General features: G+C 46.7%; 1 protein-coding gene across 1 annotated transcript; it reads right to left on the bottom strand.

The window, feature by feature from the left end:
• Window positions 1–876: 876 nt before the first annotated feature.
• Window positions 877–25,743, bottom strand: LOC117389052 (plastin-2). Its single transcript, XM_033986621.2, has 16 exons — window positions 25,685–25,743; window positions 18,775–18,850; window positions 17,529–17,677; window positions 13,862–13,985; window positions 13,609–13,741; window positions 12,086–12,167; window positions 11,376–11,541; window positions 10,357–10,499; window positions 9,308–9,403; window positions 7,579–7,774; window positions 5,538–5,616; window positions 4,230–4,344; window positions 3,583–3,716; window positions 2,645–2,765; window positions 2,447–2,571; window positions 877–1,749 (listed from the first exon to the last, which is right to left on the bottom strand). Exons 2-16 carry the CDS (start codon window positions 18,839–18,841, stop codon window positions 1,617–1,619), a joined length of 1,863 nt encoding a protein of 620 aa, XP_033842512.1. The 5' UTR covers window positions 18,842–18,850; window positions 25,685–25,743; the 3' UTR covers window positions 877–1,616.
• Window positions 25,744–26,159: the final 416 nt, after the last annotated feature.

Below are 26,159 nucleotides of genomic sequence, written 5' to 3'. Positions count from 1 at the left end.
TCCAGAGACTGAGTCCAGAGAGACTGAGTCCAGAGAGACTGAGTCCAGAGAGACTGAGTCCAGAGAGACTGAGTCCAGAGACTGAGTCCAGAGAGACTGAGTCCAGAGACTGAGTCCAGAGAGACTGAGTCCAGAGAGACTGAGTCCAGAGAGACTGAGTCCAGAGAGACTGAGTCCAGAGAGACTGAGTCCAGAGACTGAGTCCGGACCGAGGGGCAGTGTGACCAGGACTGAGAGCAGATTTAAACTGTTCAGACTTTTCTCTAGAGTGATTCCTGTTTCATGCAGAACATGTCCAAATCCAAAAAATCCAAAACATGAGACCCTGAGCGTGTGCGGCTCCGAGGAGCTGAGCCGCTGTCCTCACTGAACCTCCTCTGTCCGAGGCCATTCTTCTCCCACAGAGAATCAGCTCTTTGACTAAACACGACATTAGTTTAATATTTATTTAAATTTTATATTTTATTTTCTAAATGAGCTGAAGAGGTTCTGAAAACTTCATCATCTTCATCCACACTGTCTGACGTGGAGATGTCCGTTATAATGGACATTTATAAATCATTTATTTTGAGACACAAACATTAAAATTATTCAAATAATTGATCAGTTTATTTTTAAAGGGTTAAGAAACACAAACCTGCTGCTCCGGGACAGAGGCTTGGTTTGAGCAGTCGCTGTCATCCTGCACCTTTATTTAAAGTCATGAATAATGTAAACAGACGTGTTTGGTGAGCCGTACTGAGCCGTAGGCCACGTACCATCTGCTCCGCTCTCACAGATCAGAGCTGGACACGCCCCCTGGTGTGAGAGCGTCCTGAGGCTCCCTGCAGAGCGACGGCTCGGAATCTAAACACAGGAATGAGCCAAAGACGATTTAACTATTTAAACCTTTTTATTGAAACATAAAAATAATTCAAGAGCCAACAAGGATTTCTGAAAATTTAATGTGATTTTAAATCAATATATTTATGCATCTGTATCAAGTTCCTCATTTACTTCCCAAAACTAAAGGTTTGTTTTTTTTTCAATATTTTATTATCTAAGAAACGCTGCAGAAGTTACACTGATTTGAAATAAAAGACCAAACTCAGACTTAAAGAGGGGGTATTACGCAAAATCCAACTTTCTCCCATGTTAAAATGCTGTTCTCTTATTAAAAGACTTTAAAAGTCGCCCAGGGACGTTTGAGAAATCTGTTAGTTGTAAGATCCTGTACGAGGCTCCGCCCACAAGTCCATAAATATACAAAACCATGATACAAAACTACACTATGACTTCACAAACCTGGTGTGATGTGCAGTAGTTTCATTAGTGGGATGCAGCTCATTGTGATAGTGCTCTGAAGGGGGAGGGGCTTAGCACAGAGAGCAAAGAGAGGAGAGACTCAGAGCGACAAAAACTAAAGGGAAACATGTTGTTTTGGGCAAATATTCTATTTTCAAAACAATAAAAGGTTTTGTGTTACAGTTCAAACGTAAATACCCCGTCTTTAATCAGGTCTAAATCCTTATCTAGCGCCCCCTGTCTGCTCGCGTATGTTCTTGTGTATCTAATTCTCCGATGTTGTTGCCAGGTTGTTGCGTATTCCTCCTCTCTTTTCGTCTTTTTGTCATTTTTTATGCGTTTTTGAATCCTCGCGCCATCAGACAGGCAAAAACTGTCATGACCATTTTGGGTTTGACCTCCACCAGATCCTCGGGCAGAGCGTAGACCCGAGCGCCGATCTTCCTCGCCATCGAAATCGCATACCTACAAGAAATACGGCACACAGAAAGATCAGAAAGAACGTGACCAAATTATATAAAAATAGGTCAGGACCCCCCTCCCACATATACATTATTATTACATTATTATATTATTTCTCCGGCCTGTTGCCACGGTCACAGTTTCATAGGTCAGAATAAGGACATGATCCTGTTTTGTGCTGCGTTTGAGTCAGTGAGTATTTTACCCAGAATGAGCCTTCCGTGCATAGAAAAGGTTTCCATGTTAACGTGTTTGTTAACGTGTTGGTTCTGGTCTCGGCTTCAGTCTCACATGAATTTACAAAAAAAACTTCAGAACAGAAACAGCCTTGTATTTATCAAAAACTGTTTATGATACAAAGAAGAGAATGAGCAATAATCTACTTAGTCCTGTTTTTCTCCTGGTTTACTCCTAATTCCAAATGAGTGAAGGTTTAAAAACACAGTGGAGTGTGACACGGGCCGGTTAAAGGTCAGAGTGTGACGCGGGCCGGTCAAAGGTCAGAGTGTGACGCGGGCCGGTTAAAGGTCAGAGTGTGACGCGGGCCGGTTAAAGGTCGGAGTGTGACGCGGGCCGGTTAAAGGTCAGAGTGTGACGCGGGCCGGTTAAAGGTCAGAGTGTGACGCGGGCCGGTTAAAGGTCAGAGTGTGACGCGGGCCGGTTAAAGGTCGGAGTGTGACGCGGGCCCTTTCAGACGTACTTTGCGTTGTTGAGTTTCTCGTCCTCCATCAGCTCGTCCGTCTTCAGGAGGTCGTATCGGATCGACCCCGGTCTGATGGCGTCGATGAGATCCAACACAGGAATACTGCTGCTGATGGACGGGTCCTACAGAGACAAACACAGGGAGTCGAACCCACAACCTCCTGGTGAGAGGGAGGAGACTGGATAAACATGGTACCTTGAAGCTGGAGATGGTGGGTTTCTCAGCCTGGGTCAGAGTTTGATTGACCCAGGACACGATGGTGTCGTCAGTGACCTTCTGTCCATCACCCAGGTCCTCCAGCATGTTCAGAGTGTATCTGAGAGAAACGGAATGAAACAGGACTGAAACAGGACTGAAACAGGACTGAAACAGGACTGAAACAGGACTGAAACAGGACTGAAACAGGACTAGACCAGGACTGAAACAGGACTAGACCAGGACTGAAACAGGACTGAACCAGGACTGAAACAGGACTAGACCAGGACTGAAACAGGACTGAAACAGGACTGAAACAGGACTGAAACAGGACTGAAACAGGACTGAAACAGGACTAGACCAGGACTGAAACAGGACTAGACCAGGACTGAAACAGGACTGAAACAGGACTGAACCAGGACTAAACCAGGACTAAACCAGGACTAGACAAGGGCTAGACCAGGACTGAAACAGGACTGAACCAGGACTGAAACAGGACTAGACCAGGACTGAAACAGGACTAGACCAGGACTGAAACAGGACTGAACCAGGACTGAAACAGGACTAGACCAGGACTGAAACAGGACTGAAACAGGACTGAAACAGGACTGAAACAGGACTGAAACAGGACTAGACCAGGACTGAAACAGGACTAGACCAGGACTGAAACAGGACTGAACCAGGACTAAACGTGGACTAAGACTAATCACTAAACAAGCACCAGGTCCCTGTCCCCTGTCCCTGTCCCCTGTCCCCTGTCCCTGGTCCCTGTCCCCTGTCCCTGTTCCCTGTTCCCTGTCCCTGTCCCCTGTTCCCTGTCCCCTGTCCCTGTTCCCTGTCCCTGTCCCTGTTCCCTGTCCCCTGTCCCTGTCCCCTGTCCCTGTTCCCTGTCCCTGTCCCTGTCCCTGTCCCCTGTCCCTGTTCCCTGTCCCTGTTACCTTCTCATGAGTTGCCAGAGGAGTGCGAGGGTGAGGGTTCGATTCCCGGCGTTCAGGTCCTGTCCTGCTATTCCCACCAGAGAGAACTTGGCCTCCTTCTTCCCCAGCTCCACGGCGTAGTTACAGTTCTCCAGCTACAACAACAACGTCATTACCTTTAGATTTCAGATTTGTTTTCATTTTTACATTTAGCTCAAAGTTCTTTTTTTTTTTTTTTTTCGTTTTAAACAGTTTGCAGACGTCCAAAGTGACTCCTCACTGATTTCATGCGTCATGTTATGAGCCGTCTCCTGGTGTTTGAAGGAGCTTGTATTAAACAGTACACTGCTTTCATTTGTTTCAAGATATAAAACATTATTACTTAAACATCGTGGTAGAAGTTTGAGTCGTTTGGGGGAAGGTGCTGCTTCCTCCTTATTTGTTGCTTCAGTTTCATCTCCAGTATGACATCATCACATTCTACTATGACATCATCACATTCTACTATGACATCATCACATTCTACTATGACATCATCACATTTCAGTATGACATCATCACATTTCAGTATGACATCATCACATTTCAGTATGACATCATCACATTTCAGTATGACTTGGTGACATTGATCTGGAGCTCGTGTTGTTTGTTCATTATTTTGGACATACCTTCTTCATGTTGCTGCCGAGTTTGGTGTAGGGGGGTTTGTTGACCCTGTCCCAGTCCACGGGCACTTTAATCTGCTCATACAGCTGAAATATCACCAGGGCGTCATCTATGTCTCTGCAACGAGTTTAACAAAAGCAAATGAACATGAAGCGTTCACGTCCTCCACACACATGAACAGTGAAAGATCACGGGCTGAGACGGGGCCCGGGGCAAACGCTCAGGTTTATGTAACACGAGAATCCACAGTTTGGACCGGCCCTGCTGCCTCACACTAAACACTCACTGTTCCTCTGTGCATGTATGTTCCTCTGTGCATGTATGTTCCTCTGTGCATGTATGTTCCTCTGTGCATGTATGTTCCTCTGTGCATGTATGTTCCTCTGTGCATGTATGTTCCTCTGTGCATGTATGTTCCTCTGTGCATGTATGTTCCTCTGTGCATGTATGTAAACTCTACTGTTTCCATAGACTGTACATATAATAATCATTTCTAACCTGCCACTGATGCTTTGTCAGTTTTGAAAATAAAACTGCATTTTGCTGAAGTAAAGAGGAACAAACAGGAACAAACAGGAACAAACAGGAACAAACAGGAACAAACAGGAACAAACAGGCCTGTTTGGGGTTGTTATTATTATTGTTATTTTTATGTATTTATTTATTTATTTATTTATTTGAGTGTGATGTCACACATGATCCAGCCAAATGAAGCCAACCGAGGCTGGAGCAGTTACAGCGACTGAGCCGAGTTCCTGATTTGTCTTTTATTAATGTTCAGATCTTGATTTACAGACACAATAGTGAAATAAAAACCCCAGGATCATGTAGAGGGTTAATACGAACATTTAAGACCAGAATGAAGAGAGAGGGGCCACAGTTTTTCAATAGAAAGTGAACTGGAGCCAGAGTCGACGGAGCTGGGAGTGACTAGCAGGTGAGCCAAGTGCATCTTTACAGTTTATGGCCCGTCCACACGAGACAAAACCTTCTTCTCTCAGTATAAAAAAACCTAAAGTACAAATGTTTTTCCCGAATAGGCCCAGAAGGAGGAGCCATTATTCAGCCCGAAGACGTGATCATCGTCAGTGGCAACGACTTTACGACGTAAGATCAATATGACGAGTTTGTGGAGGCGAAACTAAACCAAACTAATAATGAGAAGGTTCAACGTCTGTGGAGCAGGTGTTTGGAGATTCTTTTCACAAACACTGAGTTATACAGGCCCCGCCCTCCGTCTGAGGTCATGACATCATCCGCGGGCGCCGCACAGGTCCGCGTGAGTGCAGTTTTAAAGAGCCGGTTCTTACGTGTACAGGTGGTTGACTCGAGGGTTGACTCCCAGTGAGTTCATCCAGTTTCTGAACGTGCGCTCCTCCCTCGTCTCTCCTGAAACAACAACAACACGTTTATTATGCGTTTTGTCAGATCCCTGGTTTAAAAGATTAGACCTGAGATTTTTCCCGCTATTTCCAGCTGCGTGTCGTCAAAAAAAAGGTCCAGTTTGAGTTTACAGACTGGAGTACACCAGGAAACGGGGCGGCCAATCGACAGACAGGAAGGCTGTGTCTCAATTCGCCAAATGCACCCTTCAAGGGTCCTTACGAAGTACTCTTCAAAAGTGTAGTTTCAAGGTTCCGGTCGAGAGTCTGCCCTCCTCAGTGTAGGCGCCATCTTGCTGAAGTGGGACAGGCCCACACCACGGACCGCACTTCCACCGCTGTCTTTGAGCGTACGATACGTACATTACATACGTTGTTTTTAATGATTTATTATTTAATAGAAGAAAAGTCAAGATGTCGATGTGTTTTTTTAGATTGAATATCAATAGGCAAATATAACGTTCGAGGTGGTTTTTTTACTCAATTGTAGCTACTTCATAACTTAAACAAAATATACCTTGTGAAAACGTAATAACAGAGACAGAGGTAACAATATCATTTCTACATTCATAGTCTATAAACCAGAGACACTGATTAGTTGTACATATAGTGGGATATTGCAGTTTAATGGTTCGGTATTTTGGCCAGTGGCTACACCACTTTAATAACAGTAGAGGGCGCTGTTTCCCTTCTATGCCGTGCCAGTTCTTTTCATCTGATTATTATAAGGTATTTTCTAGCAGTGCAGCGCTACATCAAACTAGTGTCTTGATTTACTAACACGAAAGTAAATGACACGTGCCCACGAGGGGGTGCAGACCTATGGAATGTACCGGAACTCATGAAGATTTTGTGCACGTCTCAGGACTCTGTTCTGTCCTTTCCTCAGAGTCCGTTGCTTCATTGTTCACATTACCTGTGTGGATCATTAAACTCTTCTGACTTTATGTTTCAGTCTCTTGGTCTTTGACGCTTACAGTAGAAACGAACATTCTTACATTATTCTTATTGCAGTAATAATTTTTAATGATAATAATGTCTTCTTATTGTCTAGCAATAACTGCACATTCCTTTATTCCATGTAACTCCTTTTTAATCATCAAACACACTGTACAGATCTTTATTCAGATTTAACAGTTTCATGTTGCTCTGTTGTAGATGACATAAACCAGTACGAACATTTGAACGTATATTGCGCAACGGACTCCATTTTCTTCTCTTTTTTGCGTAGGCGCGGTGCATGACGGGATATAGAAGTGTGTGAAGTGTGCACGGATGCAGGCTTCGGTTACGTCCGATCTCCATGGAAACGGTGCAAAGGGAAGGGCAGGTTTGTCGGCCGCATTCAGTAGGGTGGGTTGAAATGGGACAGCCCTTGTCGCGCCGGAAATTACGTCACTGCCCTTCGAACCGCCCTTCCAATGGTGATTCTAAGGCCAGGTGGGCGAATTGGGACACAGCCGAAGTAGAACTCAAAAAACAGGAAGTAGAACTCAAAAAACAGGAAGTAGAACTCAAAAAACAGGAAGTAGAACTCAAAAGCACAAACGCGCAGGACACACGGCAAAGTACAACACGGAAAACAACCAAACAAAACACGATCCATGACATTAGAACATAGATCAGGAAATCAGCCGGGAGCATGACGTCCTCACGCTGTAAAACACACGTGTCAAACTCGAGGCCCGTGGGCAAAATGTGGCCCGCCAGGTTATGTTATGTGGCCCGTGACAAAGTAAATTAAAAGGTGTGACTGTCTTAAAATATCAGTTTATCAGGAGAGACACAGTTACACAGACATCTTTTCATATTTTTTCATTTTTTCCAATAGTTGCATTTATTATTTGGTTCCATTTTTCTTTACACCTGGCCCTTTGAGAGCGACCATTTTGACGATGTGAAAATGAATTTGACACACCTGTTTTTTGTTGTTTTTTGTGGGGTCTGTGTGTGTCTTGTTTGTTCTCACCCTCGAAGGAGCTCCAGTCGATGTCCTGGTTCTCCGGTTTCTTGAGCGCCGGGTACTTGTTGAACAGATTGGCCACAAAGGCTAAGTTGAGTTTGGGGTTTCCTCGCACCACGTCAGGGGGCATCACGAACTGTCTGCAGCCCAAACGATCGGCCTGGTCCAGCATCAGCTCTGCTCGCTTCAGGTCGTCCTTCTCCTGCGCACAGACAGGGGGCGCTAGTGAGATATGGTTGTATTTATTTCCATACAGCCCAAAATCAGAACAGTATTCACTTTGCAGGACTTCACCAAATCATTAAATCAGTCGTATTGAGCTTGTGTCTCTATGGTTCTCATCTCTGTGGATCATTCTCTTATAATTTACATATTTTAAATCACAATATTCATCTGAAATGACTAAAGAGTCATGTAGCTGTAGCGCCCCCTATGGACAGATGCACATCACACTAGAGCAGCACGTTTTATTTGATTTGTACCAAAATGACGACGCAACGCTGCAGAATCCAATGAGTATCAACGATTAAGAAAATAAAACTGGAGAAGGAAGAGCGGACGTCACAGTGGGCGTGTCACAGTGGGCGTGTCACAGTGGGCGTGTATGTCACAGTCATGAGAGAGGAGAAGAAACAAGAGAGGAGACGAGAGAGGAAAGAAGGCGAGAGAGAAGACGAGAGAGAAGACAAGAGAGGAAAGGAGAACAAGGAGACGACAGTAGGTGCATACGTCCCAGTGGGCGTGTCACTGTGGGCGTGTCACAGTGGGCGTGTATGTCACAGTCATGAGAGAGGAGAAGAAACAAGAGAGGAGACGAGAGAGGAAAGAAGGCGAGAGAGAAGACGAGAGAGAAGACAAGAGAGGAAAGGAGAACAAGGAGACGACAGTAGGTGCATACGTCCCAGTGGGCGTGTCCCAGTGGGCGTGTCCCAGTGGGCGTGTCACAGTGGGCGTGTCACAGTGGGCGCGTCACAGTGGGCGCGTCACTGTGGGCGCGTCACAGTGGGCGCGTCACTGTGGGCGCGTCACTGTGGGCGCGTCACTGTGGGCGCGTCACTGTGGGCGCGTCACAGTGGGCGCGTCACTGTGGGCGCGTCACAGTGGGCGCGTCACTGTGGGCGCGTCACAGTGGGCGCGTCACTGTGGGCGCGTCACTGTGGGCGCGTCACTGTGGGCGCGTCACTGTGGGCGTGTCACAGTGGGCGCGTCACTGTGGGCGTGTCACAGTGGGCGTGTCACTGTGGGCGCGTCACAGTGGGCGCGTCACTGTGGGCGCGTCACTGTGGGCGCGTCACTGTGGGCGCGTCACTGTGGGCGTGTCACAGTGGGCGCGTCACTGTGGGCGTGTCACAGTGGGCGTGTCACTGTGGGCGTGTCTCAGTGGGCGTGTCACTGTGTGGGCGTGTCACTGTGGGCGTGTCACAGTGGGCGTGTCACTGTGGGCGTGTCTCAGTGGGCGTGTCACTGTGTGGGCGTGTCACTGTGGGCGTGTCTCAGTGGGCGTGTCACTGTGTGGGCGTGTCACTGTGGGCGTGTCACAGTGGGCGCGTCACTGTGGGCGTGTCTCAGTGGGCGTGTCACTGTGTGGGCGTGTCACAGTGGGCGCGTCACTGTGGGCGTGTCTCAGTGGGCGTGTCACTGTGTGGGCGTGTCACTGTGGGCGTGTCTCAGTGGGCGTGTCACTGTGTGGGCGTGTCACTGTGGGCGTGTCACAGTGGGCGTGTAATGAGTTTACCCTGAGCCCGGACACGTCGATGGCGATCGGGGGCACTCCGTCCTCGTCCCCCTTCGGAGACACCTGGTTCAGCAGGTTGTAGTACGCCCTGGAGTCCTGAAACACAAACGAGCTTCAGTCAGTTTCATAAATCACTGTCTCTGTCCCTTTAGTCTCACAGACATTGGTCCCGTGGTGTTTCTGTTTGTGTTTTGTATGATGTTTTATCACATTTCTGGTCCCACTGCAGCAGAAACTCTTTTTCTTGTATGTTTTGATATTATTTTACAGATAATTTCCACCACAATCGATACTTTGCAGTGACATCACACTAGGAGGGTTCTACATGTATGTCTATGGTAGAATGTTTAGCAGTTACCACGGTGACATGACGCACACAGACGTAAACACAGCCTGATTTTTGAATATTTGCTGAAAAGCTGAAGTCTGACTCACTGAAAAACTGTCGGCTAATGCTAATGCTAATGCTAATGCTAATGTTAATGCTAGCTAGCTTGTGTCTGTGACATTATGTGAGAGCGACTTAGCAGCACAAATCAGTTTCAGTTTAGTCAGTTCTTTATGGTCAGATTGTGTTAAAGTCTAACTTGAGCAGCAGCTTCAAACGGAGCAGTGCCTACAACCGGCCCCTCCACCCGCCACACCGACCCCTCCAACCCACCACACCGGCCCCTCCACCCGCCACACCGACCCCTCCAACCCACCACACCGGCCCCTCCACCCGCCACACCGACCCCTCCAACCCACCACACCGGCCCCTCCAATCCACCACCCCGGCCCCTCCACCCGCCACACTGGCCCCTCCAACCCGCCACACCGACCCCTCCAACCACCACACTTTCACGCCAGGACAATGTAGTATTGTTGTTGTAGTAGTAGCAATAATAGAAGGATCTTGATATCAGAGCTGTTGCAGTAGTAGTACTAGTAGTAGTAGGACCTTGATCCTTGATATCAGAGCTGGAGCTGTTTCGGTAATAATAGTAGTAGTAGTAATAGTAGTAGTAGTAGTAGTAGTAGTAGTAGTAGTAGTAGTAGTAGTATAGGACCTTGATGTCGGAGCTGAAGTTGTTGATCTTGGGGCAGCCGGCCTCCTGCAGGTGGTAGTTGGCCCAGCGCAGGAGCAGCTCCTCTGGGGACAACTTCATCAGGTCCTCCAGACTCTCCCCATCCCTCAGCAGAGCGATGAGAGCTACACAACAACACAAAACACACACATGTCTCACACAACAACACAAAACACACACATGTCTCACACAACAACACAAAACACACACATGTCTCACACAACAACACAAAACACACAACACAAAACACACACATGTCTCACACAACAACACAAAACACACATATGTCTCACACAACAACACAAAACACACAACACAAAACACACACATGTCTCACACAACAACACAAAACACACAACACAAAACACACACATGTCTCACACAACAACACAAAACACACACATGTCTCACACAACAACACAAAACACACAACACAAAACACACACATGTCTCACACAACAACACAAAACACACAACACAAAACACACACATGTCTCACACAACAACACAAAACACACACATGTCTCACACAACAACACAAAACACACAACACAAAACACATACATGTCTCACACAACAACACAAAACACACACATGTCTCACACAACAACACAAAACACACAACACAAAACACATACATGTCTCACACAACAACACAAAACACACACATGTCTCACACAACAACACAAAACACACATATGTCTCGTACATGTGTCAGCTGATTGGATAGAGTTGAATATGATGTCACTTCCTGTCTGTTAGCTGATTGGATAGGGTTGAATATGATGTCACTTCCTGTCTGTTAGCTGACATGTCTGATGTCAAACAGAGACCGCAGTCGTTTACAAGTAAGGATCTATGGTTAGAACGGACACTCCTGATTGGCTCTTTGGTTGCTGTGATACTCTGCTCTGGCCTGGATGAGCTTCACTTGGAGCTGAAGCTGAGGTGACGTCGCTCGGTCACTCCTTTACCCTCGGTGGGTGTGTTTTGACGTTTACCTTCGTTCCGGCTGAGCTCGATGTCGGCGAACAGGCCGATCTTGATGACCTGCCACAGCAGCCCCAGGACCAGGTGCTGCCTGCCCTCCTTCAGGTCCTCCGCCCCGATGTTCACCACGTGGCACCCGATGGCGGACGCCGAGTTCAGGGCCAGGTTTAGGTTCTCCTGCGACGCACATGAGGATGGAACAAACGCAAGAGACTGTGGTCAGGTGACAGAGGAAAACGTCTGAAGAATTACTGATTTCAAATGAGCAGAGGCGACTTAAGACGCGCTGCTCATCGATTGGTTGATTATAAAGGGGTGTGGCTAAAGCTCTCCAAACTATGACATATGTGTGTCTGACCTAAACTGCACTGACAACACCACACCTGCAGGGGGAGCTCATGCAAAAACTACTTTTTAAAACTTTTTTTGTTTTCAGTTTGAGAGAAGAGCTCAGCCTAAATCTGCAGGGTTTTCCAGTTTCAGAGCCACTGCTATAGACCCACAGACTGGTTATATAAATGCACATAGCTAACCTACTAGCCGCCGCCATGTTCCAAACAGGAAGTGATCACGGGTGCACTTCCTGCTCCATCGACTCTGGCTCCAATTCATGTTACGTTAGAACTCAGACTCATTCTGGTCTTAAATGTTGGTATTAACCCTCTACATGATCCTGGTGTTTTTCACTTTTGTGTCTGATGGTGATAAGAGCAGCTCTGACCTGGATGGTGAAGGGCGTGAGCTTCTTCTTGTTGATGGTGCGCTCGTCGATGGTGTCGGGCACTGACAGGTTTATCATTTTACTGTGGAGCACAAGCGTCAGACGGTGTTAGAGGCGTCGGGAAAGTAAAAAAACTGCATTTCCATCATTGTATTTTTACTCTTTACTCGCTGACTTCAGGTAGATTTAGATTTAACTGCATTTAATAAAGACAAACGTGACAGTAAACATCTGCTTTAGCTCCGCCCATCAGAGGGGCTCATGTTCTACAGTGTGATGACGTCATACTTCCAGTTGGGGGCAGCACACAGACTCCTCTAAACATCACACTGGATTTTACTGAGAAAAACGCCAAAGGTAAAGTCACAAATGTTGAACCTGATCGTTTCTATTTGTGACTCGACCCAAGAACTCACTGTATCACAACACAAACCTGCATTTAAACCTTATAGAGCTGATAAGTGTGATGTCACTTCCTGTCCGTCAGCGCATTGGATAGAATTAAATATGATGTCACTTCCTGTCTGTTAGCTGATTGGATAGGATTAAATATGACGTCACTTCCTGTCCATCAGCGCATTGGATAGGTTTGAATATGATGTCACTTCCTGTCTGTTAGCTGATTGGATAGGGTTGAATATGATGTCACTTCCTGTCTGTTAGCTGACACGTCTGATCTCAAACAGAGACCGCAGTCATTTAAAGCTAAGGATCTATGGTTAGAACGGACACAAACACACCAGGGAGGCCGAGGTTAGACGCTAGGCTAGGCTAAGCTAGCGTTAGCAGTGACGATACTTAGTGAGATATACACGGTGCTAATCCTGTTAATGTCAGATTATTATTACATTATTTACATATTTGACACTGTACATGGTTAAATTCTTTTTAAAAGGAACTGTCTCTGGTTTGACACGTAAGAAACAAAAATAAAGATACAAATCAGCGCTGAAGTTTGTGGTCGAACCAGGAAGTGACATCATCATTTAAAGGGCCCATATAAGGTGTGCTCTGATCTGCTCTAATGTTTCCTCGTCACACACAGACCTGGAGTTGTGTTTTGTTTCATTCTCACATGTTTGACACACAAACCTGCAGATTTAGGCTGAGTTCTTCTCTCAAACTGAAAACACTCTGTTCCACCTTGTGATGTCATCGTGTGGCGATACAGGAAGTGCTCCACTGTGTTTTTAAACTCCACACACCTTCATTTATAGAATCATTTGGATCATTTCAGCTTCTGGAGTTGACACTTATCTCAACTGAATTAAAGGTAAAAGTGGGAGGAGTTAACTTGAAAACTCCCACTTGATGACATCACAAGGTGGAACAGAGCGTTTTGAGCTTTGTAGATGTAACAGACTAATAATAAAGTGTGACTCAAACATGTGTGAATGAAACAAAACACAACTCCAGGTCTGTTTTTTGAGGAGGAAACATTAGATCATGACTTAAAGCGACAGGAGTCAGTTTGTGTGATCCGTCGTCTCATGTTGTGCCTCTTCTTCTTCTTTCGTTCTCACCACAGCACGATGCCGTCGCCCATCGCGCTGAAGAGGTCGTCTCCGTTCGGGTCCATGGGTAAAACATGTTGACAGTCTCCATCTTTCTCCAGGGCCTTGTTGATCCAGTTCACAAAAGCCACCTTCTCCTCCTCTGCACAGCAAAACAGTTTATGAGTTTTATGTTTTAATAAGAGGGTCGTGTTCAAAGTTCACATTTTAAACACGACCAAAAGAACCGACAACACGGGCAGCTCCCGTGAACGTGCCGGACCTGAGTACGAGTGCTGCGTTCCCGACTGCTCCGACGTCCCAGCCACGGAGCAGATTCCCTCCTTTTTGTTGATGGCTTTCCGGAACGTTTTGGCCACTTCAGAACTCTTCAGACCATGGACTATCTGCAAACAGCAACGACACGAAACGTCACGAAACGACAGGAAACGACAGGAAACGACACGAAACGACAGGAAACGACAGGAAACGACAGGAAATGACACAAAACGACACGAAACGACAGGAAACGACAGGAAACGACAGGAAACGACAGGAAACGACAGGAAAAGACACGAAACAACACAAAAAGTCACGAAACGACACAAAAAGACACGGAAAGACACGAAACGACAGGAAACGACAGGAAACGACACGAAACGACAGGAAACGACATGAAACGACAGGAAAAGACACAAAAAGATTTTTCTGTCCATAAAATACAGAATCACTCGAGAGGACCAGGGATGACCTGGGACGACCTGGGACGCTCTAGACCAGTGGTCCCCCAAACTACGGCCCTCCACATTTGGTCTGGCCCCTGAACAAAACCAGAGCATTTTGATTTGTTTCATATTTGTGTTTTTGTATTTGATAATAAAGTTGGACTTTTGCAATAAAATGTTTAGTTATGAACTATTTTCATTATTAACTATTAGTTAGTAACTATTTCATAAACACATATAACGTGACATTCTGTTCCACCCTCTGTGGTCTGTGATCATCTGCCAACCCCCAGAAAGAATATCCTAAACCCGCCCCTCTCAAAGAGAATCATGGCAAAAAGATAAGAGAAAAACTGATTCAGAACGCAGGACATTTAACCTGAAGTGGACAAACGATTATTTAAAAGGCTCTGTCTCATCTGTCAAGAGGCGGTGGTGGTTTTCAAAGAACACAATCTGCAGAGACACTGAATCCCGTCACAAGGACGAGTATAATAGTTTACAAGGCCAAATGTGAGCAGACAAACTCTCAAAGCTAAAAAGTCGACTGTTAGCAAAATACATTTGTACGCCAAGTTCAGCTGAACCAGTATCTGACAGCAGCAGTAAACCTTTCACTGGAGAGTTTGTCAGGAAATGCATGAACGCGGAGGAGGGGTGTCCCGAGAAGAAAGATGTCTTTAATGCCGTGAGTCTATCAGCGAGTACATGTATATGCATGTATATGTATGTACGTGTATGTATATGTATGTACATGTATGTACATGTATGTACATGTATGTATATGTATGTATATGTATATGTATGTATATGTATATGTATGTATATGTATGTATATGTATGTACATGTATGTATATGTATGTACATGTATGTATATGTATGTACATGTATGTATATGTATGTATATGTATGTATATGTATGTATATGTATGTATATGTATGTACATGTATGTACATGTATGTATATGTATGTATATGTATGTACATGTACATGTATGTATATGTATGTATATGTATGTACATGTACATGTATGTATATGTATGTATATGTATGTATATGCCCAGCTGCAGCAGAAGACCAAAGAATTCGATTTTTTTTCATTAGCGCTGGATGAGAGTACAGACGTGCAGGACACAGTGCAGCTGCTCATTTTTATTCGTGGAGTTAGCGCAAACTTTGCGATGTGCGAGGAGCTGGCCGCCCTCCAAAGTGTCAAAGGGACAACGACGGGGGAGGATATTTTCGGCAAAGTGGACCAAACCATCGAAGAATTAGACCTGGACTGGTCAAAGCATCACCACTGACACTAGTACGGTGGGCATGTCTCGGGGTCTAATAGGACGCATGAACCTGGAGATGGAAGAACGAGGTCTCACCGCCCCGGTACAGGTCCACTGCCTTCACCAGCGACCCACTGTGCACAGTGTTGACGTGGGATTCTGTGATGAAGGTTGTGGTGTCGTAAACTTCATCAGAGCAAAGGGACTTAAACACAGGCCGTTCCAAGAGCTTCTGTCTGAACTGGAATCTGCGGAGATGTGCTGTACCACACCGAGCTGCGATGGTTGAGCCGGGGCAGAGTTTTGAGGCGTTTTTACAAAAACACAAAACAAAACGGTGCCAGAGCTGATCGACCCAGAATGAATATGGCACCTCGCATTTTTAACAGACATGACAGAAATAGATAGATAGATGATACTTTATTGCTCAACAGCTTTAACTTGCAGCTACAAGGTCAAGGGAAACTCCTGTGTGACATGTACTTCCACATAAAAGCATCTGATGTGAAACTAGAGCTGCTTTTGAGACAAGTGAAAAAGCACAGATTCATCCATCTCCCTGCTACACAAAACCTCTGCAGAGAACCCAGCGGCCCCGTTTCCAGCTGAAAAGCATTTCCACTGAAATGCTGAAGGCGGAGTTCAGTGTGCGATTCCGTGAACTACATGTTTATGCGAAAGAAATCCGTCTTTTCCAGAATCCCTTTGTTGCCGACATTGATGAAGCCCAGCCTCCTTATCAGTTTGAGCTCTAGACTCAGAGGACCTGGGACGACCTGGGACGACCTGGGACGACCTGGGACGACCGGGGACGACCTGGGACGACCGGGGACGACCTGGGACGACCGGGGACGACCTGGGACGACCTGGGACGACCGGGGACACTCTGTAGACTGTTACATACAGACATGTGCCTCTTTACACTGTCCTGATGACCAGTGGAACATGTCTGACCCACGTGTGTCAGAAAACACACAGTAAAGTCACAGTCTGATGTCACTGTGACCGCTGGGGTAAAGTTAAAATTACTCACAGTTTTACTTTACTACTAAGTACTGACTTTTCAAATTTGTTCTCAGAAAATGAAGTTTCAGGTTCCAGCTTCTCGGGGGTTTGACCCACATGAAGTGACTGTGTCTGAGGCAGAGGTAAAGTGATCGTTCAGCCTGCCCCGGGGCGGCCACGACCCTCGACTCCCACAGAAGGGGCGTGGTCTTTGAGGAAGAGTTACAGTGGAACTCAATCCACCTTTGTTCACTGTGAACACTCGGTTCATGGTGTAAACACCATTATCTGTTTGTTTTTTTGGAACTTCAGTGCAACTAGACACATGAGAGGCCCCGAAGAAGACCCCGCACACATCATGAGAGGCCCAGAGGAAGACCCCGCACACATCATGAGACGCCCTGAGGAAGACCCCGCACACGTCATGAGAGGCCCCGAGGAAGACCCCGCACACATCATGAGACGCCCTGAGGAAGACCCCGCACACATCATGAGAGGCCCCGAGGAAGACCCCGCACACGTCATGAGAGGCCCCGAGGAAGACCCCGCACCTGTCATGAGAGACCCAGGACATGCTGGGGGGACTGTGTGTCTCAGGACTGGGAACGCTGGTCCCACCAGAGGAGCTGGAGGATGTGTCTGGGGTGAGGGAAGTCTGGGAGTCCCTGCTTAGACTGCTGCCCCCACGACCCGGCCCCGGAAAAGAGTAAGAACATGGTGACATCACACAGAACTGCCCGGATTACAGCCCTCCAGACACCGCACCCCCCCCCCCCTCACTCTCCCCTTTCCTCCCCCAGACCCCGCCCCCTCACTCTCCCCTTTCCTCCCCCAGACCCCGCCCACTTTAGCAGCTCTGTTTAAACCTGGTTGTGGGCGGAGTTTAGGTGTTTAGTCCTTCTTTACAGTTCCCTCGGTCAAAGGTCAAAGGTGGTTACCTCGGTGAACTGGTCAAAGGTGAGCTGCTCGCTGGTCTTGGTCAGTTCCTGGACGATCTCTCTGACCCTGTAGCCCGGCAGGGGGAGGTTGGCGGCTCGGAACAGCTCGTTCAGCTCCGCTTTACTGATGAAGCCGTTGTTGTCCACATCTGACACACACACGAGCGCCACACGTTAAACTTTAGTCTTTTATTTATGATTCTACAGTACATTTATCAAGAATCATCTGCACTTTGCTTTTACAAAAGTCCAGAGACTAGTATACAGTACACCCCCTGCACACAGAGGGTCCTGGTTTAGTCCTGGTTCAGTTCTGGTTTAGTCCTGGTTTAGTCCTGGTTTAGTCCTTGTTTAGTCCTGGTTTAGTCCTGGTTTAGTCCTGGTTTAGTCTTGGTTCAGTCCTGGTTTAGTCCTGGTTTAGTCCTGGTTTAGTCCTGGTTCAGTCCTGGTTTAGTCCTGGTTTAGTCCTGGTTTAGTCCTGGTTTAGTCCTTGTTTAGTCCTGGTTTAGTCCTGGTTTAGTCCTTGTTTAGTCCTGGTTTAGTCCTGGTTTAGTCCTGGTTTAGTCCTGGTTTAGTCCTGGTTCAGTCCTGGTTTAGTCCTGGTTTAGTCCTGGTTTAGTCCTGGTTTAGTCCTGGTTTAGTCCTTGTTTAGTCCTGGTTTAGTCCTGGTTTAGTCCTTGTTTAGTCCTGGTTTAGTCCTGGTTTAGTCCTGATTTAGTCCTGGTTTAGTCCTGGTTTAGTCCTGATTTAGTCCTGATTTAGACCTGGTTTAGTCCTGATTTAGTCCTGATTTAGACCTGGTTTAGTCCTGGTTTAGTCCTGGTTTAGTCCTGGTTTAGTCCACATATTTAATGTGTAAAATCACAGTGTGTTGTGTCTAAATAGTGTTTTTTATCACAGTGGTGTCAGTGTCAGTGTCGAGTATCAATTCAATTCATTTATTTTTGTAACGCCCAAAATCACAACAACAGTTGTCTGAAGGGCGTTCATGTTTTGGTTGATGGGGGAAACCGGAGTACCCGGAGGAAACCCATCCAGACACGAGGAGAAACATGAAAAACTCCACACAGAAAGGCCTGGTGACCCGGGGATCAACCAAACCCTCTGCTGTGAGACATGAGCCACTCAGCCACCGAGCTGTCAGTGTCAGTATCAGTATCAGTATCAGTATCAGTATCGGTATCGGTATCAGTATCAGTGTGGAGTTGGACACTTCTGTCTCTTAAATAACAAAACTACATTTTACCGATTTTACTGAAGGCGTCTCTGAGCTCCTCCAGCTCCTCCTGAGAGATGTGTGTGCTGCTCTCCATGACAACAATCTGCACACAACACACAACACACAACATGAGTACACAACACACAACATGAACACACAACACACAACATGAGCACACAACACACAACATGAGCACACAACACACAACATGAGCACACAACACACAACACACAACATGAACACACAACATGAGTACACAACACACAACATGAGCACACAACACACACAACATGAGCACACAACACACAACACACAACATGAGCACACAACACACAACACACAACATGAGTACACAACACACAACATGAGTACACAACACACAACATGAACACACAACACACAACATGAGTACACAACACACAACATGAGTACACAACACACAACATGAGCACACAACACACAACATGAGCACACAACATGAGCACACAACACACAACACACAACATGAGCACACAACACACAACATGAGCACACAACACACAACACACAACATGAGCACACAACACACAACACACAACATGAGTACACAACACACAACATGAGTACACAACACACAACATGAGTACACAACACACAACATGAGTACACAACACACAACACACAACATGAGTACACAACACACAACACACAACATGAGTACACAACACACAACATGAGCACACAACACACAACATGAGTACACAACACACAACACACAACATGAGTACACAACACACAACATGAGTACACAACACACAACACACAACATGAGTACACAACACACAACACACAACATGAGCACACAACACACAACATGAGCACACAACACACAACATGAGCACACAACACACAACATGAGTACACAACACACAACATGAGCACACAACACACAACATGAGCACACAACACACAACATGAGCACACAACACACAACATGAGTACACAACACACACATTAACACACAACATAAACACATAACACAAACATACAACTCAGACACACAATATAAATACATAACAAACACAACACAAACACACGACTCACAACAGAAATTGAAGTGACAGTAATAGTAGCAGTAGTAGTACTAGTAGCAGTAGTAATAGTAGTAGTAGCAGTAGTAGTAGCAGTAGTAGTAGCAGTAGTAGTAGCAGTAGTAGTAGCAGTAGTAGCAGTAGCAGTAGTAGCAGTAGTAGTAGCAGTAGTAGCAGTAGCAGTAGTAGTAGTAGTAGTAGCAGTAGCAGTAGTAGCAGTAGTAGTAGCAGTAGTAGTAGCAGTAGTAGCAGTAGCAGTAGTAGTAGTAGTAGTAGCAGTAGTAGCAGTAGCAGTAGTAGCAGTAGCAGTAGTAGTAGCAGTAGTAGCAGTAGCAGTAGTAGTAGTAGTAGTAGCAGTAGTAGCAGTAGCAGTAGTAGCAGTAGTAGCAGTAGCAGTAGTAGTAGTAGTAGTAGCAGTAGTAGCAGTAGCAGTAGTAGCAGTAGTAGTAGCAGTAGTAGCAGTAGCAGTAGTAGCAGTAGTAGTAGCAGTAGTAGCAGTAGCAGTAGTAGTAGCAGTAGTAGTAGCAGTAGTAGCAGTAGCAGTAGTAGTAGTAGTAGTAGCAGTAGCAGTAGTAGTAGCAGTAGTAGCAGTAGTAGTAGCAGTAGTAGTAGCAGTAGTAGCAGTAGCAGTAGTAGTAGTAGTAGTAGCAGTAGCAGTAGTAGTAGCAGTAGTAGCAGTAGCAGTAGTAGTAGTAGTAGTAGTAATAATAATAATACTCTAAAACATTTGCAGAAGTCATAAATTTAAGTGAATATTTCTTTTGTGTTTTGTTTTGGAGAAGTTCTGGGTCACGTGACACGACACAATATTACAACATCACCTCCTTTTTACAAAACACAATGATGTCAACAAAAACATGCAGAGGAGGAGCAGAGGAGGAGGAGCAGAGGAGGAGCAGAGGGTCAGAGGAGGAGCAGAGGGTCAGAGAAGGAGGAGAGGAGGAGCAGAGGAGGAGCAGTGGAGCAGAGGAGGAGCAGAGGAGGAGCAGAGGAGGAGCAGAGGAGGAGCAGAGGAGGAGCAGAGGAGGAGCAGAGGAGGAGCAGAGGAGCAGAGGAGGAGCAGAGGGTCAGAGAAGGAGGAGAGGAGGAGCAGAGGAGGAGAGGAGGAGGAGCAGAGGAGGAGCAGTGAAGCAGAGGAGGAGGACAGGAGCAGAGGAGGAGCAGTGGAGGAGCAGTGGAGGAGCAGTGGAGGAGCAGTGGAGGAGCAGTGGGTCAGAGGAGGAGCAGAGGAGGAGGAGCAGAGGAGGAGGAGCAGAGGGTCAGAGTAGGAGCAGAGGAGGAGGAGCAGAGGAGGAGGAGCAGAGGGTCAGAGTAGGAGCAGAGGAGGAGGAGCAGAGGAGGAGGAGCAGAGGAGGAGGAGCAGAGGAGGAGCAGAGGAGGAGCAGAGTGTTAGTCTTTGCGCTCCTGGTTTTGCAGAAGTGAAACTCTGACGTGGAACGACGTCTGTGTCAAATGAGTCACACATAAACAGAACGTGGCCTTTTTTCCTTTTATGTCCATATTGATCTTTTGCCGCTGACGTCATCCACGTCTCCTGGGGCTGTGACGCTAACGGGAGGCACCGCTCTGTCTGAGGCTCTGCTAGACTTTAATCTGAGTTTTACTTTAACACAATCTGAACATAAAGAGCTGATTTATCTGAACAACAACAGGTGATTTGTGCCGTTAAACGAGTCCCTCAAATAACATCACAGTCTCAGGTTAGCATTAGCATTAGCATTAGCGTTAGCATTAGCGTTGGCCAACAGTTTTTTAGTGAGTCAAACTCCTAAACAGGACCATGAACGCTCGGATTGTGCTTTTTAAATCACTTTTGGATTTTGAGAGGCGTTTGCTAACGTGTGCATTACGTCACCGTGGTAACCGGCGAACATTCCACCGTTACCATAGCAATAAACAATTTTAAACTAAATATCAGATCTTTTGAAACAGCTGAAGCTCATAGATAAGAACAGATACGGTTTTAATGCCACTGTGGAACATTCCGGGCAGAAATGCGGCACGGCGAGCCACCCGCGCGCCACCAGCTCAGTCCTCGTTATCTCGGCCCTCGTCATCAGAGGTATAATACTCCCTACAACACCCAGGTCTTCAAACAGCCACATTTTTGATCCCAGTTTTACAGTTTAGCTGCAGTTTTCTTTTCATCGCTCTGATCACGTCTCTGTGTTATTCAGACGGTTTGGCCCTCGGTAGCATCGTGGTTGCTAATCGTGGTTGCTAGGTAACAGCTGTGGAGTGACGTCTGCGTGTGTCGCATCTGCACGAAGTAAAAGTACAAACTGGAAAAGACGAGTCCAGGCACATCTGTGTGTGTTTGTGTCATGTTTGTGTTGAACTGATTTTGACGGGACAGAAATAAAAATATCTCCACCTCAAAATAATAAAAATAAAAGAGAATAAATGTGTGAGACGAGTGTGTGAGACGAGTGTGTGAGGCGAGTGTGTGAGTCGAGTGTGTGAGTCGAGTGTGTGAGTCGAGTGTGTGTGTCGAGTGTGTGAGTCGAGTGTGTGTGTTGAGTGTGTGAGTCGAGTGTGTGAGGCGAGTGTGTGAGTCGAGTGTGTGTGTTGAGTGTGTGAGACGAGTGTGTGTGTTGAGTGTGTGAGTCGAGTGTGTGAGTCGAGTGTGTGAGTCGAGTGTGTGAGTCGAGTGTGTGAGTCGAGTGTGTGAGGCGAGTGTGTGAGTCGAGTGTGTGAGTCGAGTGTGTGAGTCGAGTGTGTGAGTCGAGTGTGTGAGGCGAGTGTGTGAGACGAGTGTGTGTGTTGAGTGTGTGAGACGAGTGTGTGAGGCGAGTGTGTGAGTCGAGTGTGTGAGACGAGTGTGTGAGACGAGTGTGTGTGTTGAGTGTGTGAGTCGAGTGTGTGAGTCGAGTGTGTGAGGCGAGTGTGTGAGTCGAGTGTGTGAGACGAGTGTGTGAGACGAGTGTGTGTGTTGAGTGTGTGAGACGAGTGTGTGAGACGAGTGTGTGTGTTGAGTGTGTGAGTCGAGTGTGTGAGTCGAGTGTGTGAGTCGAGTGTGTGAGGCGAGTGTGTGAGTCGAGTGTGTGAGTCGAGTGTGTGAGGCGAGTGTGTGAGTCGAGTGTGTGAGTCGAGTGTGTGTGTTGAGTGTGTGAGTCGAGTGTGTGAGACGAGTGTGTGAGTCGAGTGTGTGAGTCGAGTGTGTGTGTTGAGTGTGTGAGTCGAGTGTGTGAGACGAGTGTGTGTGTTGAGTGTGTGAGACGAGTGTGTGTGTTGAGTGTGTGAGTCGAGTGTGTGAGGCGAGTGTGTGAGTCGAGTGTGTGAGTCGAGTGTGTGTGTTGAGTGTGTGAGTCGAGTGTGTGAGGCGAGTGTGTGAGTCGAGTGTGTGAGTCGAGTGTGTGTGTTGAGTGTGTGAGTCGAGTGTGTGAGTCGAGTGTGTGTGTTGAGTGTGTGAGGCGAGTGTGTGAGTCGAGTGTGTGTGTTGAGTGTGTGAGTCGAGTGTGTGAGTCGAGTGTGTGTGTTGAGTGTGTGAGGCGAGTGTGTGAGTCGAGTGTGTGTGTTGAGTGTGTGAGTCGAGTGTGTGAGACGAGTGTGTGTGTTGAGTGTGTGAGACGAGTGTGTGTGTTGAGTGTGTGAGTCGAGTGTGTGAGGCGAGTGTGTGAGTCGAGTGTGTGAGTCGAGTGTGTGTGTTGAGTGTGTGAGTCGAGTGTGTGAGGCGAGTGTGTGAGTCGAGTGTGTGAGTCGAGTGTGTGTGTTGAGTGTGTGAGTCGAGTGTGTGAGTCGAGTGTGTGTGTTGAGTGTGTGAGGCGAGTGTGTGAGTCGAGTGTGTGTGTTGAGTGTGTGAGTCGAGTGTGTGAGTCGAGTGTGTGTGTTGAGTGTGTGAGGCGAGTGTGTGTGTTTGTGCTCTTTGCTCTTTCAGTCGAGGCTGTTGATCAGTTGAAACCGCACACTTCCTGTTGAGGCCCGAGTTCTGCTTCTGCTGCAGCTCAGACGCACAAACACACAAACACATACACAAACACACACACACACATACACAAACGCACACACACAGATGCACAAACAGACACAAACACACACACAGATGCACAAACACAGCCTTATACTCATACATTTACATAATTACACACTTATATCCAACTGTTATATACTTTATATACTTTGTATACTTTGTATACTTTTACACGACCTTCTGTGTACGAGCGGAGTTTTTTACTTTCTACTTTTATTTTCTACATTTTATAAACAAACAGAAAACACCAAATATATAAAGTGAGAAATATGGAGGTTAATAACTGCTATTTATACTCTGTAGTAGTAGTAACAGTAACAGCAGTAGTAGTAGTAGTAGTAGTAGTAGTAGTAGTAGTAGTAATCCTCAAAATATTCGCCGTTTGCTTTGTTAAATATTCAGTCGAGGTATTTAACTCCATTTATCCTCCTTCATTTAACTGATGTCTCCTGTTTGTTTATGAAATGTACAAGCAGAGAGACAGGCTCAGAGCAGAGAGACAGGCTCAGAGCAGAGAGACGGGCTCAGAGCAGAGAAACGGGCTCAGAGCAGAGAGACAGGCTCAGAGCAGAGAGACAGGCTCAGAGCAGGGAGACGGGCTCAGAGCAGAGAGACAGGCTCAGAGCAGAGAGACAGAGACGGGCTCAGAGCAGAGAAACGGGCTCAGAGCAGAGAGACAGGCTCAGAGCAGAGAGACGGGCTCAGAGCAGAGAGACGGGCTCAGAGCAGAGAGACGGGCTCAGAGCAGAGAGACAGAGACGGGCTCGGAGCAGAGAGACGGGCTCAGAGCAGAGAGACGGGCTCGGAGCAGAGAGACGGGCTCGGAGCAGAGAGACGGGCTCAGAGCAGAGAGACAGGCTCAGAGCAGAGAGACAGAGACAGGCTCAGAGCAGAGAGACAGGCTCGGAGCAGAGAGACGGGCTCAGAGCAGAGAGACGGGCTCAGAGCAGAGAGACGGGCTCAGAGCAGAGAAACGGGCTCAGAGCAGAGAGACGGGCTCAGAGCAGAGAGACAGGCTAAGAGCAGAGAGACAGAGACAGGCTCAGAGCAGAGAGACGGGCTCAGAGCAGAGAGACGGGCTCAGAGCAGAGAGACGGGCTCAGAGCAGAGAGACAGAGACAGGCTCAGAGCAGAGAGACTGGCTCGGAGCAGAGAGACCGGCTCGGAGCAGAGAGACCGGCTCGGAGCAGAGATGTGCACTGGGGGCCACAGCCGGCTCACCACGTGCTACTGCTATAAGCCCCGCCCACAGAGGAGCCAGGCCAATAGGAAACAGCCTCCTCGGTCACATGATCGGCTGCTTCGGTCTGGACATTTTGGATTTTTTCACCCTGAATTTCACACTATTGAATCTGAAGCTTGAAAATATTATTGCTGAATATTTAAACGGTAAATTTTCATTTTTAATTAAAAAAAAAATGAATAGAAAAATAAATCATAAAATAACAGAAAAATAAAATAAAACAACTCAAACAGTTTTTTGTCCGAGTTAAAAAATTCAAAGTGATAAATTCTGCGACGGCACCAGAGCTCGTCCGTGCTCCTCCTGTTTGAGCTCGACATTTTCTGTTTCTACTCGACTTAAACTGTGACTGTGCAGCGTGTTTTTTATACTTGAAGTACTTTTACTTTTTAAAATCAGACAGAGATAGTGTCACATTAAAACGTGCACATCACAGAATCCTGACGTTTCGAGCTGATTTGTCACAGTTTTTGGAGCATTTTTCATCGTCTTTTAGCACAAGTTATTTACAAAAAAAACCTGTGAAACATAAATCTGCAAACGTCACAGAGAATTGCACAGTTTCATTCTACACAAACGTCCTGTAGTCCTTAAAGACAAATACTTAAATCACATCCTGGCACTTAAATGTCCCTGAATATGAGATTTGGTTACCTGGGAGACGTGCGGCCGGGCGGATGCAGTGACTCTGACGAACTGTTCAAGTGTCAAACCGTTTGATTCAAATCAACGAGGAAGGAAGTGACACAGAGCGACGATGACTTTATATGGAAATACAACAGAGGTGAGAGCGCCGAGGACGGACCTGGAGTAGACCCGGTCTAGACCTGGAGTAGACCTGGTGTAGACCTGGTCTAGACCTGGTTTAGACCTGGTCTAGACTTGGTTTAGTCCTGGTCTAGACCTGGTTTAGACCTGGTTTAGTCCTGGTTTAGTCCTGGTTTAGTTCTAGTTTAGTCCTGGTTCAGTCCTGGTTCAGTCCTGGTTCAGTCCTGGTTTAGTCCTGGTTTAGTCCTGGTTTAATTCTGGTTTAGTCCTGGTTCAGTCCTGGTTTAGTTCTAATTTAGTCCTGGTTCAGTCCTGGTTTAGTTCTAGTTTAGTCCTGGTTCAGTCCTGGTTTAGACCTGGT

The sequence above is a fragment of the Periophthalmus magnuspinnatus genome, chromosome 21 (genome assembly GCF_009829125.3).
Source record: "Periophthalmus magnuspinnatus isolate fPerMag1 chromosome 21, fPerMag1.2.pri, whole genome shotgun sequence".
Classification (NCBI taxonomy): Eukaryota; Metazoa; Chordata; class Actinopteri; order Gobiiformes; family Gobiidae; genus Periophthalmus; species Periophthalmus magnuspinnatus.
The sequence above is the reverse complement of the archived record's forward strand: the minus strand, read 5'-3'. Positions and strand labels throughout refer to the sequence as shown.